At 49.1% G+C, this 17,126-nt stretch overlaps 1 protein-coding gene across 1 annotated transcript in view; it reads right to left on the reverse strand.

Annotated features, from left to right (window-relative positions):
• RABL6 (RAB, member RAS oncogene family like 6) overlaps positions 1-17,126 on the reverse strand; it is a 53,899-nt gene continuing 36,773 nt past the window's right edge. Inside the window, exons 10-15 of the mRNA XM_039719864.1 lie at positions 15,261-15,426; positions 7,628-7,846; positions 6,685-7,033; positions 4,451-4,622; positions 2,707-2,756; positions 1-2,066 (exon numbers count right to left, since the gene is read on the reverse strand). Coding sequence (XP_039575798.1) covers positions 1,863-2,066; positions 2,707-2,756; positions 4,451-4,622; positions 6,685-7,033; positions 7,628-7,846; positions 15,261-15,426 — 1,160 coding nt within the window. The 3' untranslated portion in view covers positions 1-1,862. The remainder of the gene's footprint in view (positions 2,067-2,706; positions 2,757-4,450; positions 4,623-6,684; positions 7,034-7,627; positions 7,847-15,260; positions 15,427-17,126) is intronic.

The following is a 17,126-nucleotide window of genomic DNA, read 5'->3' on the forward strand; positions in this document are numbered from 1 at the left end:
CAAGTGTACAACAGAGCTTTATAGTCAGAATGGACTGTACCAGGGTTTTTCAACGCAAAAATGGAACATGACCCAAAATCCTGATGGAACAGAAGCACTTTTGGGACTGCGGCAGCTGAGGCTTGAACTTCCACCTGCCTTTGCCCAGAAGGGCTGCAAACCAGGCCCGTCTCCATCTTCCTTTTCCTCCCCAGCTGCGCAAAGTTTGAACTGTCCCATGCAATTTCCCTACAGCGCCACGTGGAATGCTCAGAGGCCAATGCTAATGGCAGACAGACCTGAACGACACACTGCTCATGCAGCAAGAAACCAGTTTGTTTTATAGGGAAATGGTTACAAGTGCATTTTGGGTGCAAGAAAAAGAAAAATGGAGCAGGAAATGCCTGCTGGTCAAGACAGCTCCGGAGTGGTTAACGGATCAAAAGAACATTGCTTTATAGGGATGCAGAAGGAAACTCCAGTTTGGATTTCATGGCTGACATTTTACAACAGAAAGGGGTGAGGGAGAACAAAACCAAACCTCAAATCAACTTACTAGGAAGAGGGGAATGTAATGCACAGAACCTGGAAGAAGGTTCACCTTCTGAGCTGAGCAAGGGACCCCAGACCCAAACCAGGAGGGGTACAGAGAACTGATCAGCTCCATCAAACACAGGGACTGCTGACTGAGACACGGGTGAGTGCCAAGGGGTGGCCGTAGTGCCCATCCAACAGCTGCTGAGCAGGTACTAATCCATAGGTTTAAGTTCAAAGCAAAAACTAAAAGATTTCCCAAACTCATGGGACAGAGGAGGCTCTCTGCTTGGGGCAGGAAAGGCAGCACACTGGCTGGCTGCAGGATGGACAGAAGCTGGAGCAGGACGGCCGCTGCTGAACTGCAGTGCTGGTCCCTCTCGGCACAGAGCAGCAGCCAGGGTTTACAGCCTCACTAGAAAATGCCTGAGAAGCAAATGCCTTGCCATGCCAACACTGCCCTGTAGCCAATTCTGAAGCTCTGGGTATCTTCATTTCCGCATGGAGTCATGTCCCTGAGAGGTCCCAGCAGCAGGGGATTCTGGAATATGCAAATTCAAGGGTGGGAAATGCAGAAAAGCACTGATTTTTCTCTCTTTCAGGTTAGCTTTGCACTTTTCATTGTTTTCCCAAACTGCATAGCAGCTTACATGTAGTGTCTGAGACACTGGGGCCACGGAAATCAATGGGCTTCATGAATTCCAACAGCAGCACCAGTGAGGGCTAATTAAGCTGCTGTGCAGAAAGGCCCTGTTCAAAGGACTTCAACAATCACACTCTCTCTCACACTGTCCCTGCGCCTGCTGTTTTAGAGAGCTGTACCATAGCATGATCTGCTGGACTTAAAGCTCATCAACTGCTGGGTGAAGCAATGGCCAATAGAATCTTTCTCCTTAAAAAAATAGGAAGGGAAGAAGTTAAAGACTTGAGACAGTCAAGCATGATGTGTTCATGCAGCATGTTTTGTTGCACTCCTCTTAACAAGACAGCAATTTCAGGTGTGCAGGAGTGGAATGCAGCAGGGACGGAGCAGGAGGCAGGTCCCCTTGCCCCACAGCCTGCCAGTGACCTGATGGGGCATCTCTGCAAGGAGAAAAACTGACAGCCTGGCAGCAGGCCTGGGAGCCAGGCCCTGAACCTTCCCCTGGCTCACGTACATCTCAGCTTGGTTTTCTTTGTGTAACGATGCACCAGAGCAGCACACACAGATGTAAAGCTTTTGTTTTGCTCATTCTGGTTTGAGAGACCATACAGTAAAGGGCCAAAGCTTTACACATCTGTGCCTGTCCTGGGGTGACTCATCAGAGAAGATGGAGACAGCCATGGTGCAGAGTCCACTCGTAGCCAAACTATAGCTCCTCGTAGTCCCCCCCGCCCCGTGGTTTGCTCATGCCGGCTCCTCCTCCGCCAAGAAAAGCCTCAAGTTCATCTATCTCGCTGCTTTTCTCCTTGCTCTTCTTTTTCTTTTTCTTTTTCTCTTTCTCCTCTTTGCTCTCCTCCTTCTCTTTGCTCTTCTTGTGTTTGCTCTTCTTTTTCACTGACTTGTCCTCTTCCTGCAAAACGAGAACATTTTTATTAGCAAATGCTCTGAGAGTGCCAGTGACCCAAGATGTACTGCCTGACACCTGACTCTGAAGAATGGTTGGGCTGGAAAGCACCTAGTCCAACCACTGTGCCATGGCAGGGATGTCTTCAACGGAATTAGGAATCTTACTCAGGCTGAAGCACTGAAGACCCTTCTGTAAGTCTGGACAGAAAAGGAGACAGACCATTTGGGTACACAGGGCACTGGTCTTTCTGACAGTTTGTGCCAACATTACCATGGTACTGGACAGGCTTAAATGGCACAGACAAAGCCTCCTGCAGGCTTCCCTCCACTATCCACGAGATGTATGTTGTGGGCACCCCTCTGCTTGAAAATCATGGTGTTATGAACACACACTCCTGCAGAGAGGCACTGCTCTTCCTCATCCTGTATTTTACAAACTCACACATCCCCTTTTCAAAATTCAACTGCTCTACAAGCTCGCTTTGAAGTTCAGTGGTCTGCAGAGCCTAGGAAGCATGGAAGGGGTGCAGGATGTGAGCATGGAAGGGAGTCCACCAGGTCCCTTTCCCAAGGAGGAAACCACGGAAGGCCATGTCTGTTCTTGGCAGGTGGGTAACAAGGAAAATCTGTTTAATTAACAGTACCTCTTTGCTTTTCTTTTTCTTCTTCTTTTTCTCCTTAGAAGCTTGTTTATCTGTTAAAACAAACAAACAAACAAACAAACCAAAACTAAACCCCAGAAACGTGTTTAATTTAAATTGTAAGAGCTGTAATTCCACCCTGGCCCCATTTCTGAGAACAAAATGCTCCATCCTGGGCATACATGGGCAAAGGCAAGGCCAGCAACCCAGGCCAAACTGTGCCCCTTTGGGAATCAACACAGGCTCCAGCACTCACACCCTGACTCAACCATATCTGTCTCGTTTAATTATGAGCATTATATGATCTGTGTGATCAACACTGATCTAGCATTCCCTGTGTCACAGCTACTAAGAAACACATCTAGAGACTAGCTCTACAAACTGGTCAAACTTGGAACTGGATTGTAATTTCCAGAAATGAAGAGCTCTTGGGAAAAGTTCCCCTCTGATGGAAATCCTCCCAGGCATCTTCTCTGAGGACAGCTGAGGACACGGTACCAGCAGATGGGACACCCTGGCAGGCCAACACTCACTGCTGCTCACACTGTGTATGGAAGTTATGTCCCCAAAGCATCCCTGCTGCAGCCCTGCTCTGCAGGGGTGAATACTTGCACACTACCAAACGAGTCCCAGAGTCCATCCCTGTCACATGTGTCAGATATGACTATGGCTGGTGGCCTGACTGCTGAGTGTCCACTGCCTTTGCACAAAACCTCCTTGAAGGGGGGAGTACCTGCCTGGCTGCTTCACAACAGGCTTCACAGCAGCACCACGTTTCACATGTGCTGTTTGACTGTCACTCTTACCTACACATGCCTTTTTCCTCAGCTGACGTGTAAATGCAGCCATGGAGAAGCCTAATTGCCAGTCAAGCTCCAATCACTGACGACCAAGAGATGGTTTTATATTTATCACCAAAAGAGGAGACAGGAGGAACCCACATTTAATTATTTAAGAATCTAAACTGAAGTTAAATTATTGACCTGGGCCTCTGCAGATGCACTTACAGCTATTTCAAGCTCTGCTGTTCAGCAGCTCAGAGTGACAAGCTGATGGAACCATGGCAGCCTGTGACACCTTCCTCACAATTTTGGAACAGCTATTCAAGGAGCACTCTCTGGTGCTGCTCACAGCTTTTTTCCTTCCTTAAATCTTTAACTTCCCATCTTTCATGCTGACATCGGGGCAGGTTTACAGGAAGTCACTTTGCAGTAGTGCCTAGACAGCAGGAATTATTTGCATGAGTAGGATTTATTCCCTCACGGAATGGCGGGGGGGGGGTGTGACAAAAAATAAAGCCTGAGGAATGCTTAGGTTGTGATTAGGGTCCCACCCCAGCTTTCCCAAAACCAGAAGATGAAATTGGCAAGGTATGTCAGAGTGTTTTGTTCAGGTTGGGGTGGACACTGCAGTGCAATGCTGAACACCACTTCCCAAGCACATAGGGCTAAGCAGGAAGGTTTACACAGCAGCAGCTTGTGAAAGATGTGTTTCTGCTTGCAGCTGGGACAAAAATAACCCGTGGCTGGTGCCAGGGACAAGCCAAGTTCTCATCCTCATGGGGGAAAACTTAAAAGCTATTTATGCTGTGTTAAACCAGATTACAGCCTCACACAGGGCACTGCATGAAGTTAGAGTGTATTTTATTTAGTGCAAATTGGTTTGCTGACACCCTGCAAAGACTTTGGAAAAACCAGATGCCTGACAAACAAAAGCAGCAAGAGTGGAAATAAGGTGTGAGCTTTACCTTCCTCGCTGCTCTCCTTGGGACCAGCTTCTTCCAAACCCAAGCCAAAGAGATCTGAGTCATTCTTCAGTTTAAAGGAGGGGACTGTTGATTTCACAGGCTGGGGTGGCTTTGCCAGTGAGGTATCATCATCAGATATTTCAGAGAGATCTTCCCGCACTGGGAATTCATTCTAGAGAGAAACAAAGGCAGACAACGCTGACAAATGCTTCAACCAAAATCTCTAACCATTCTGCACACAAAAATGTCAGATGTCAGCAGGTGGGGAGGAGGGAAGGAAATGCCAGCTGAACTGAGCTGTTATTGCCTGGAAATCAATGTCCTCTATCTCATGAGCTCTAATTTTTGCCTTGGTAAAATGCCTCAGTTGCACTGGCACTGGCAAGGGTGTTCTGAGAACTTCACACTGGGGCTGCTGAAATCAAATTCCCAATAGAAAGGGATTAAATAAGACCTTCAACTCTGCTAGCTCACCAGCATCAGCTTCCTCCTGCCCTGGGGAGGGACCTCTGCTCTGGGAAAATCCAATCTAATAGACTGAAAACTCCCCTCCAGCCCTGAGCGACAAATGCTTGCTGCTGTGCAGCTCTGTGGGTCTCAGGTACCAGAGGCAGCAGGGCTGAGGAAGCAGAGTGTGTCTGCAGAATAATTCCCTTCATCAAGCCAAAAGGGAATGTGCTCCCAGGGCAAATGTGCCCCTTCAGCATGGGCTGAAACCCAGGATGCTGCAGAGCCTGGAAATTACCCCAGAATCCCCAGTCTCTGCATGATGGGAATGGAAAATCAGTTTAATGATCTTCTGATACCTGCCAACTCATCCTCTTCAGAATCTGTCATCCAACCTTTCCTTGTATTTTTGTACACGGATGGAAAATGGCCTGCTGTGCTGCTGGGCAGGCAGTGTCCCCACCCTGCTTGTAATGGTTTGCCTGACCAGTACACTCTGCAATGGGAAAGCATTCACATGCTGTGGAGCATTCCCTGGGTCACGCATTCCTTGACACTGCTGCTTTCCCATCAATCCCTTCTCACTGGAGCATGCAAGAGATGGAAACTTGCTCCAAATTATTTTAGTTTCATATTATATTGTCAAGAAAAGCAGGAAGTTAAGAAGCAAAATTAATAGAAAATTACTTAATAAACAGCATGACACATGAGTAAGGTCAAAGAAACTGGGACAACAGCCCTTTCAACAGGATTCCAGAATGATGCCAACAGAGGGAAGCCTTCTGAACACCAACAAACCCAGACATCAGGACAACCCTGAACAGCCACTGCCCATCCCAAACCACTGCTAGCAGTTTCCACAGACTGCTCTGCAGGCTCTGAGTAGAGGTCACCAAACTCAGGGATATCTCAAGCCATGCACCAAGTTCTGACCAGCTCACAGAAGAGGTGCAGGACAAGTGTTTTCTCCACCTGTAATACAGGGTAGGTGTGAGGGGACTCCTGGTGTACTTGTTTTAGCAGACACCTGCTGGCACATGTTAAATGTCACAGACCTTACAGCTACCTCTGCTGTCCTGGAAAGTCCTTCCCAAGCAGACCTTCATTTTTCCCTTTAAGCTTTGCCAAGCAGATTTTGTGATGGCCTTTTTATTGCTGGATTGAGTGCAAAGAGCTCACTCTTTCTGGCAGAGACACCTTTCTGCATGTTAAAGTTCACGTGAAAACCCAGTAGCTTTGCATTTCGTACCTCCCACACTGCTGGACTGGCTAAGAGCAAACAGCACAGTAAAACACCCAGGCACAAACCTTGTTTGTGGTGGTAAACACAAACCTCATGTCAGGGAAGGTCTACGCTGGATATTAGGAAAAGGCTCTTCCCCCAGAGGGTGCTGGCACTGCCCAGGCTCCCCAGGGAATGGGCACGGCCCCGAGGCTGCCAGAGCTCCAGGAGCCTTTGGACAGCGCTGCCAGGGATGCCCAGGGTGGGGTTGGTGGGGGGTCTGGGCAGGGACAGGGGCTGGACTTAATGATTCTTCTGGGTCCCTTCCAACTCAGGGTATTCTATGGATCTGTGATTCTATGGGGTTCTTGCTGCCGGGTGGCTTCCATACTCAGAGCATTACTGGGTTTGTGCTCACATCCAACTCTGCAGGTTGCTTAGCACCTGCCTTGCTGCAACTGCTGCTGAGAGAGGGCAGATCAGATGAAGGCTGTGCTCAGGGCAATGCCTCTACCCTTCCAGCTCAGCATGGCACAGCTCACAGCAACATGGGCTTGTTATTTACCATCTTTTTCTTCTGGCTGTCAGAATCTTCACTTTCAAAGTCTGGGTCATCCATAACGAATGAGAGCATCTGAGTAGCTATTGGTCCCTCTTGATCACTGTCAGACTCCTCAGGCTTCTCCTCTTTGACAACTTTCTGCTTGGAAGCAAGTCCTTTGCTTTGGGCAGTGGCCTTTGAGGCCTGGGCTGCTGCTGTGGGGGCAGCAGCAGGAGCTGCCAGGCTTGTGTTGCCCTTGCTGCTGTTGTTTCGTTCAGACCCAGAACAGGGAGGTAAACTGTCAGGAGGCTTCGGGTCAGTTGCTTTGGTCAAAATTGCCTCACTCTGGGGTTTCAGAGAATTTCTGGAAGACCTGAGAAGAAACAAGTTGTTAGAGACTGTCCACCCTATTCTGTGGAGCAAGGCACAGTTAACAGCTGAGCCTGCCTGAGGCTCACACACTGCATCATGTGTCCCACTGGGAAAGGCAGTGCATCCTATAGGGCTGTGGGGTCACATGCACCACCCAGGCTGAGGGTAACCCTCGTGTCCCTAATCCTAATCCTCACCCCACAGGATGTGGTATGTGGAGAACACCATCACTCCCCAGTACAGAGTATGGTGAGTGACTCCACTCCCTTCTCCCAAGTCCCAAGACTTCACTCCTCTCTCCTCCCCACACCACCACAAACTGCCACTCTGGTGCTTAGTTCCAGGCTCTTGTTCAAATTTGAGGAAAAGCCTGCAGAACTGCCCCAGTGGCACAGGAGGCAGTGCTCCGAGGCACAGGGTAGGACACACCACACACAGCAGTTACACCTACAGTAACTGCAGCCCCAGCCCACAGCTGAAGAACAGGCAGACAGAGACAACAAGACTTCCCAGAGACCACACACAGTCAGTGGCAACATGGAGGAAAGATCCAGGCTTGCCTGCACAACCCCACACTTCAGTCTATGCCCTGTACCTTTTTTTTTCCTGCTCTGTGTTTTTTTCTCCATCAGATATGAGGATGACCTTCGAGTCCTTCACCTCTTCCTCTTCCTCCTCCTCACTGGAGAGGGTGATGTTCTTGCTCGGCACCCGTTCTGCTGCCAGCACTGGTCCACTGGGGATTCTGTCATCCAGATCCAGGTCGTCTTGGAAACCTGCCACCATGGGGTTCCCTCCAGGCGCCTCTCCATCACTGCAACACAAGAGTGATCAGACACAGCACGCCAGGAGGTGCTGGACAGACCTGCCTCCCCCTGCACAAAGACTGAGACTGGCCTGGCTTGTACAGCCAACTTCCAGGGACACATCCCCAGCCAGGGGCAGCTGATGATTAAAGGGCTGGAGCATCTCTGCTCTGAAGACAGGTTGAAAATGGGAATAGTCAGGCCTGGAGAAGAGAAGGCTCTGGGGAGGTGTGAGAGCCCCTTCCAGAGCCTAAAGGGGCTCCAATACAGCTGGAAAGGGACTTTGTACAAAGGTCAGGAGGGATAGGATGAGGAGAATGGCTTTAAGCTGAAGGAGGGCAGGATTAGACAGGATATTGGGAAGGAATTATTCCCTGTGAGGGTGGGGAGGCCCTGGCACAGGGTGCCCAGAGAAGCTGTGGTCACCCCTGGATCCCTGGAAGCGTCCAAGGCCAGGCTGGACAGAGCTTGGAGTAACCTGGGATAGTGGGAGGTGTCCCTGCCCATGGCAGGGGCTGGAATGGGATGGGCTTTAAGGTCCCTTCCAACACAAACCAGCTGGTGATTTTGTGTGCTTCCAGCCTTCCCTTGCCACTGCCCAGCTCAGGCCTGACCTGCTCCCTGCAGGCTGCAGCACCAAAGGGGCCACAGCAGGATGTGTCACAGAGCAGCTGCTGGCCCTCAAGCTTGAAATGAGTGGCTGGAGGGATGAGCCTCAGAGGTACAGAGAAGCCTGTTGCCACAGCTTCATCAGAACATGGAGCTCCATCCACCATGCAAGAATCAGTCAGTCAAACTATGGGAACTGCCTGTCTTCATCCCCACCTCCTGTAATTAAACCTGATCATACACTGCCACTGCTATGGGAGTTTGCTGGCAGCTATTAGCTTCCTGGAACAATTTCTATTTCTGCAGTGCTCCCTGAAGCAGGCAGATACACAGACACAGTAGCCAAGCTTTAACATTGCCCAAATTAAATTAACCTAAGGACACACCGTCAGAGCTGGGAGTCTGTCAGCCTCCCTGGATGTAGCACAGTTCTGTGTTCAAAGGCAGTAGCTTGAGAGAGCTTCGCAGCTGAAATTGAGGATTCTTGTCTGAATGTCCCTAGGACTCAATTTTAACAGTTTCTGAAAAATGTGCTCATGTCAGGAATATAGGTATTTTCTGAAGGCTCAGCTGATCAGCCTCTGCCATCACCTTTCCTTGTTCTATTTGTTTCATCCACAAGAGATAACCAGCTCCTTCCTGATAACCCCACATGTAAGTCTCTGCCCTTTTAATGATGCCACCTGGATGATACAAGCACAGCCTTCTTTTTATACAGAGACAAAAACCATATTATAGCTTGAGATTAGATTGTACAGACATAAACAAAACCTTAAAATCCTTTAACTGGAAGTAAGTGGTGTTCCCAGCACAGGACAAGCACTGGAAGACAGTGGAGTATGGTGTGCTGGTGAGAAGAGAAATACCCTAAACACAGTTGGGATGATGGCAACTGCTCACTCTGGCTCCTCTACGTGGCTGGGTACTGTTTGACAAGATAGTTTTAAAGAGTTAATACATCTGCCAACAGACAATTGAGTTGTTTGTGACAATGGGACACCAGTGATCACAACCGTGCTTGCCTGAGCTGGAGTGCTAAGACCAGGACCAGGCCCCCACTCTTGGCGTGGATCCCTCTGCTCTAAGGACCTGCTCTCAGTGCCCCACTGAGCAGGGCCAGGCTGCTGAAGAGCCCCTTCATCACTAACACTGCTGCTCTCACACCATGCCAGCATAGAGGCACACAGCCCAGCCACACAAAGGAGAGGAAAACTGGTGCCCAAGCAGCCCCCAAAGCTGGAGGAATGACAAGTGAGTGATTCCTGAGGTTTTCAAAGCACTGGCAGGGTTTTCTCTTGAAATGCACTGAAAAGGAAATGGAGTTGCATCCTAAAAATGGCATGATATTATTCTGAACTGTCTTTCTATAAACACACTGCCTTTCTTCAACACATCACTGCTCTATTAGGCACAGGGGCTTCTAAGAGATTGCTGCCACTGCCCTTCCACACTCCACACAGACCTGCAGCATTTCCAGCTTCCCCAGTGCGAAGGGGTGCACACCCTGATGTGTACATGCCCTCACCAAAGTGGGTCACGTCCTTCCACAGTGAGAGCCCTGCCTCCATCTCCAGCCAGCACAGATCGCTGAGCGACAGCGTAAGAGCAGAGCAGTGGAGTGAATATACATCAGGAAAATCACTGCTTCACTATAAACAGCCTCTGACAAGGCAAAACTAGCATCAGCTTGTGGTCCTGAGCTTCCAGCTGGAAGGAAGGCAAAGCATGCAAACCCAAGCACATTGCACCACTCCCTTCAGCCCTTGAAGCACTGCCAAGCTGGCATGAGCACTGAGCTGGCGTGTCTGCAGGTGCAGGTACCCCCCAAAAATGATGCTGCTCACTGAGGTCTGCTCTGAGCTAGTGACCACAGAGCCTGCTGGGGTGTCCTCTAGGAGCCTCCAATGCATCACAGATTGGCTGCTGGGGAGGAAACAAACCCTGATGCAACCAGTGCTCACAGCCTCAAACCTGGCTGGGCTGTGTTCCCACAACCCCAGGAGCTCAAGGACTCCTTTTGTGGGGCTAAAGAAAGAGAAAAAACTCAAGCTCTAATAAAGCAGGTAAGCTGAGGGAATCCCATGCTACAGGATGAGCCTGTGTGGCTGTTCTAGGATATGCTGGTCTTCCACCTTCCCTCCCTTGGGCTAGCACAGCTGGGCATCACGGAATCCATAAGAGATCCACAAAAGCAAAAAACCACTTCAAAGCCCTTCAGATATAAGCACACAGACATCTAATCCATGTTTAAGATAAATGTCTAAGGATGCAGAAAAGAAAGATCAGGAACACTGTCAGGCAAAGCATAAACTGGCTTTCAGACACCTTCAGCCCCTCCAGGGACCCAGGCTGCCTGACCCAGCAGGAGCCAAAGGCGAGGTGCTTTGGAGCCAGGTTAGGTCCTCTGGTGCACTCACATCCATGCTGACTCAGGGCATCAGGTTAAAGAGCAGCAAATTAAGTTCTGAAACAGCAAATTGGGAGACTGAAATACCTTCCTAATTAACTGGTAAAGAAACTGATTCTGGGAGTTCTCCACTGCAAGTCAGAGAACCACAACACGCCACTGAACAAAGCCCAGGCCGCCACTGCAGCCTGGGGCATGCCAAGCTGAACAAGGTGCCCCTGCTGCCAAGAAGGCCAATGGTGTCCTGGTCTTCATGAGGCAAAGCACTGCCAGGAGGTCAGGGAGGAGATGCTGCCCCTCTGCTCTGCACTGGTGAGGCCACAGCTGGAGTCCAGGGCACAGCAAAGAGAGAGTGAATCCAGTGAAGGGCCATGAGGATGATGAACTGACTGGAGCATTGCTCACGTGAGGAAAGGCTCTCCCACATGAAAGCCAGGACTGCTTAGCCTGGAGAAGGCTTGAGGGGACCTTATAAAGGTATTTAAACAGCTGAAGGAGGTACAAAAAAAATGGAAACAGGCTCTTTTGGTGCTGCCCAGTGCCAGGACAAAAGGCAAGGGACACAAACTGTAACTCAGGAGGTTCCCCACGAACATAAGCAAACACTTTTTCCACTGAGCTCCTGCCTGAGCACTGGCATGGGTTGCCAGAGAGGTTGTGGATTCTCTGGAGATATTCAAAACCAATCTGGAAACGGTTCTGGGAAACCAGTTCTGAGTGGCCCAGGATGAGGGGGAGGTTGAACTGGATGGCCCCCAAGCTGCCTTCCAACCCTGTGAATGTACCTCAGTACACCGAGGTGTTCTTGGAGCTCCCTGCAGGACTCCTGCTCAGTCACCAATGCAATTCCTCTTGGGTAGGAGGAATAATTTCACAAATTCTTAAAACACAGCCCATTGTTCTGCCACATCTTCAATGATACTTCAGTCTTGGAGCTTACCCTTGGCTACAGCACACCCAGGCATGCTGGTGAGCTGTGCAAGCTCAACACTCAGGTATCTGCTTCAAAATGAGCACGAGACCTGAATGCATCTTGCTGGGACACTCTCAGGCCTTGTTCTTCACTCAGATATAGGGGAAAAGCAGCTTCCAGGATTCTATTTTCTAAAACAAATAACATCTCCCCAAGGTTTGAGTGATTTCACAGATCTGTGTTCTTTAGGTCAGAGATAAATTTCTGCAGTAGATTTTATGGGAATTACAACTACCTCCTCACTGCAGCAGAAGCTGATTATCGAGGACACTGCTTACAGAACTGGAATGTTGTTCCTAGCTATCGTGGGGCTGTAACTGACATCCTGAAAGAAAACAGCTATTGCAGGTGATGGTCAGAACCACATCTGCATCTCTGAATTTCTGCACATCTGGCTTATTTTAGTAGGCCCTTTTTGGCAAGAAACAGAATGGAAAATTGCCAGACCACTGAGAAAACGGCGTGATATATAGAAGAAAGCAGAGCAAGCCATGGATGCCAGGTTGCAGAGGAGTAACGAGCGTGTGAATTTGCAGGGATGTGCTGCAAGGTCTTCTCCCAGGGAAACAGAGCTGTTGTGACTGCACTGGGTATCACTGTGAGCAAAGGATGAACTCTAAACAAAGGAGCAGGGTTCTTGCATCCCTGTCCAACATGTCTGACTTTTTATACAGTTTAACACTAATTTGCTTCCACTGACTGACACTCTGGAGCAGAGAAGCCTTTGTGAAGGATCAGCCTCCCACCACATTAAAACTGCAGCTCCAGAGCTCTGAGGGCGCCTCAGGACCCAGTCCCTCAGAAGGTCAGGCTTGGCTCTTCTGACAATTCCTTGTTAAACCCAGAAAAATATCTCAGCTCTGCCACAGCCACGAGTAAGACGCTTTGTAGGCCAGCATGCTGCCAGAAACCACCACTTTTTTCTTGCCTTTTTTTTTAGTTTTGATAAAACATCCACGTGTTCTGCCATCACAAGGGATGATGATTCAGGCTGACCTGCATTACACAGGCATTGAGCCTCACAAACAGCACTGATTTGAAGTTGCTGTGGTTGAAGTAGAGAACACTGTGTCATGACAAGGATGTCAAAAGAGACAGAACCCACCACATTCACAGATGAGCAGTGTCCGTGCTTAATTAGTCCACTGGTTAATCCAGTGTTGATGACAAGAGGCAGCAAGAAAGGAATATTCGGAGCAAAGGGATACAGAACCTGAGAGTATGCTTAGGCCACCTCTTAAGAGACAGCCTGCTTTCAGACAGCTCGCTGCACATCCTCTTGTCTGTGCAGCTCAGTATACACAATCCCCTTTTTTTGGTTAAAAAACATCAAAGCCAGGAAAAGAAAAAAAAAAGGGGAAAAAAGAGAAAATACAGCTTATGGCATAAGAACAGCTCTGCCATTTTGAGGAGATAATTATAGAATCACAGACTGGTTTGCGTTGCAAGGTTTTGGGTTGTTAAAGCTCAGCTTGTTCCAACCCCCTGCACTGAGCAGGGACATTTTCAACTGGATCAGGTTGCTCGGAGCCCCATCCAGCCAGACTGGGAATGTTTCCAGGGATGAGGCATCCACCACTTCCCTGGGCAATGTGTGCCAGGGCCTCACCACTCTTGCTGTAAAATCTTTCTTCCTTATACCTAGTCTGAATCTCCCCTCTTTTAGTTTAAAACCACAATTTCTTGTCCTATTGCAATAGGCCCTCTGAAAACCTCTGTCCTCATCTTCCCTCAAATACTGAGAGGCCACAACAACCATTTTGAGGAGATAATTATAGAATCACAGACTGGTTTGCGTTGCAAGGTTTTGGGTTGTTAAAGCTCAGCTTGTTCCAACCCCCTGCACTGAGCAGGGACATTTTCAACTGGATCAGGCTGCTCAGAGCCCCATCCAGCCGGACTGGGAATGTTTCCAGGGATGAGGCATCCACCACTTCCCTGGGCAATGTGTGCCAGGGCCTCACCACTCTTGCTGTAAAATCTTTCTTCCTTATACCTAGTCTGAATCTCCCCTCTTTTAGTTTAAAACCACAATTTCTTGTCCTATTGCAATAGGCCCTGCTAAAACCTCTGTCCTCATCTTCCCTCAAATACTGAGAGGCCACAACAACATCTCCCCAGAGCCTTGTCTTCTCCACGTGAACACCCCCAGCTCCCCCAGCCTGGCTCCAGAGCAGAGGGGCTCCAAGCCTTGGAACATCTCTGTGGCCTCCTCTGGACTCTCTACAGCAGCTCTACATCCTCCTCATGCAAGCCCTCAGGGCTAGAAGCAGCTCTGCAGGTGGGGTCTCACCTGAGCAGGGCAGAACTCCCTCTCCCCTGCTGCCCATGCTGGGATCAGCCCAGGGCATGGGGGGTTTCAGGGCTGGGGCAGGTCCAGCTCTCACCCACCAGCACCCCCAAGTCCTTCTCCCCAGGGCTGCACCCATTCCCTTCACCCTCCAGACTGGATTGATCCCAGAGATTGCCTCAACCCAGGTACAGCAACTTGAGCTTGGCCTTGGTGAACCTCATGAGGTTCCCATGGGCCACTTCTCATGTTTTCCAGGTTCTGGATGACATCCTGTTATTCAGGAGTGTCACCCACACTATGCAGCTTGGTGTTACTGATAAGCCTGATAAGGGTGTCCTCAATCCCCCTGCTTCATGGATGAAGTCCATGTCTCAGTACAGATCCTGAGGGACACCAGCCATCTTCAACTGGACATTGAGCCATAGATCACTACTCTCTGGATGTGAATATCCAACCTATTCCCTGTCATCCATCAAATCTGTGTCTCTCCATTTAGTGAGAAAATTCTGGGAAGAAACATTACACACAGAGAAAAAGAAAGGCATCCCCTAAGGGTTTTTTTGATTCTGCAGGCAACCATGCAGTGACACTCCCAAAGGAACAAGACTTTCTCCATCCTTCTTTCCAGAATCCCACAGAGCTAGAATGCTCCCAAGCGTCGTCCACCAAACCCCAAACCCCTTTATAGTGCCTCAGGAATGACATTACCAAGTCACAGAAGACTTTGGTCACACTTTGTGCCTCTGCAGGAGGAAAATATTCATTTAGCAAAACACAGTATCCCTGCAAAGTGCCCTATGTTCTGAAGGAAAATATCTCAAATGATTCAGTGTGTTTGGCCAGAAGGAAAATCCCTTCCTGACCCAAAGGGCCCAGAGGTTTAATGTGAGCTCAAAGCAAGACAGCAACACCAGGAAGGTGGTAATCTGCTTTTCATGACGTTCCTCCTTCCCAGGGAGCAGTGTGTGTCACTAAATGGTAAACAGTGAATGCTACGACTGACCACAGCACAGCCAGAAAGCCTCTGGGGCAGCCAACAGCTGGGATCACTGAATGGTAGCACCACGTTAGCCAGGCTGCACATCCAGGTGTGCCCCTGCTGAGGACCTGCCCTCCCTGCTGCCACCCTCCTTTCCTTACCTTTCACTATCCACACGGTGTTTGGCCTGTGGTTTCCCTTTGTCTTTCTGTGGTGCTGGGTCTTCCAGAAAGCTGTGGTCCAGGCTGTCCTCAGGAACAAAGTCCTCCACGCTCTGTACCTTGGCAGGGGCTGCAGGGTTGGGGGGAGGAGTGGCAGCAGCAGGATCTGCATTAGCGACAGGAGTTGTAAAACACTGGTGTCACCACAAGCAAGACAGAAATTGGCTTTTTCCAGATCTGTGCTGCCCGCAGCCATGAGGCAGGACCCTGGCTCCACAGCGAGGGAAGAGGAAGGTTATGAACAGGATATAGAACAGCCCAGAGTCTGACATGGAGGCATTCACAGATCATGGCTGCTGTGGTTTAGAATGCACCAGGCTGACCCAGGCTTTTAGACGGACTGAAAACCTCCCTGGCAAGGGCTGGCTCTGCTCTCCAGGGAATGCTATGACTGTACCACAGGTTTTATTACACCTATGCTATGTGAACTGCTCCTGGGGGATGTCCCTTCACAATTCTCTTATTTTTTCCAGACTGTTCAGTTCACCCTCTCCTATCCTCTTGCTTTTTTCAGCTGTAACTGTCCAAGGCAGAATTGTTCACGTTGTGCTTTTAGATGTTTTGTGTAAACAAAAGCTCAAGAGCTACCTCAAATAGAGAGTGACTTTAATACAGTTTCTTTGCAGAAACACCTTTACCCATCTTCAAGGTTATCTTCAAGGTTATCAAGATGAAAACTCATGAAATTAGCGTAACTAAGAAGCCTGAAGTATTAACCTTTCCAGAATTTGCAATACTCAATGTTTTTCCTCTGCTCATGCTGCACTTCACATCTAGATTTTTCTTTTGGGTAAAACAAGACTTGTGCCTTTTTTTTCTAGATTTCGCTGTCCTTAGCACAACTTTCAGATGACTTCTGCACACCACCAGTACCACTAATGCCACAGAGTAGCACTGGTGCAAGCTAAATCACAGCCAAAAGAATTACTACTCCAAGACTTCAAGAGAAATCTTAAATGGTATCTCCCAAAAAAACCCCAAGTATTACTTTGTAACAATTATTTTTAGCTGCTTTCCAGGTGAATTGGTGCCTGGGTACATTCCAGTGGAGGTGCAGGCCCTTGGCACACCACTGAAACCCTGCAACACTGACACATCAGCTCTTCCTGGCTGCCTTTTGCAACTGCCCCTAAGCATTCCGAGATATCAGGGCTGAAAGTCACAAGCCCAAAACAGCTGTCACGCTAAGAAGGAGTTAAAAAAAGAGAAGAAAAAGAAAAACCCCAAACCCAATCACTGTAACACCGGCAGTAGACCACTTGCCTTTTTTTCTACAGATCAAAATGATAAAGGTTATTTTTTTTATTGACAAGGAATTTCTAACATCTCCTCCCTTCTCTGGATTTTGTTTTGTTTTCTCTGGGTAGGAAGAGTCATAAACAAACCAAAATGGGTGCATTGTGTCATCTCTGGGAACAGGCACAGGATGCAGAACATTGTGTGCAGAACCATTTCAACATCTGAAATTGCAACCTGTGTCCCCAGCACCTCCTCCTTTCTCTCTGTGGGTGTCTCAGGAGCACTGCGAGCCAGTGTGAGAAGGAAGGTATTTCCAAGGGGTGACTCAAACCATGTCATGATTTTTAGGAAGTGCCAGCTCTGCAGCTCCAGTTAGCTCTGTAAACAAAGTGAATGTGACAGGCAAATTATGGTCCAGATCAGTAAAATTACATGCAACAAACCCTTGGTGCTTCTGCCTGGCACTCCATGCGGCAGGGTCTGGAGCGAGGGCTGCACTGCTCCAGTGGGTACCAGTGCTGAGGCAGCAGTGGAGGGCTCCTTCCTCCCAGACCTGCTCTGAAGGAG

This window comes from Passer montanus, unplaced genomic scaffold (assembly GCF_014805655.1).
Source record: "Passer montanus isolate IOZ18808 unplaced genomic scaffold, ASM1480565v1 scaffold43, whole genome shotgun sequence".
Lineage (NCBI taxonomy): Eukaryota > Metazoa > Chordata > Aves > Passeriformes > Passeridae > Passer > Passer montanus.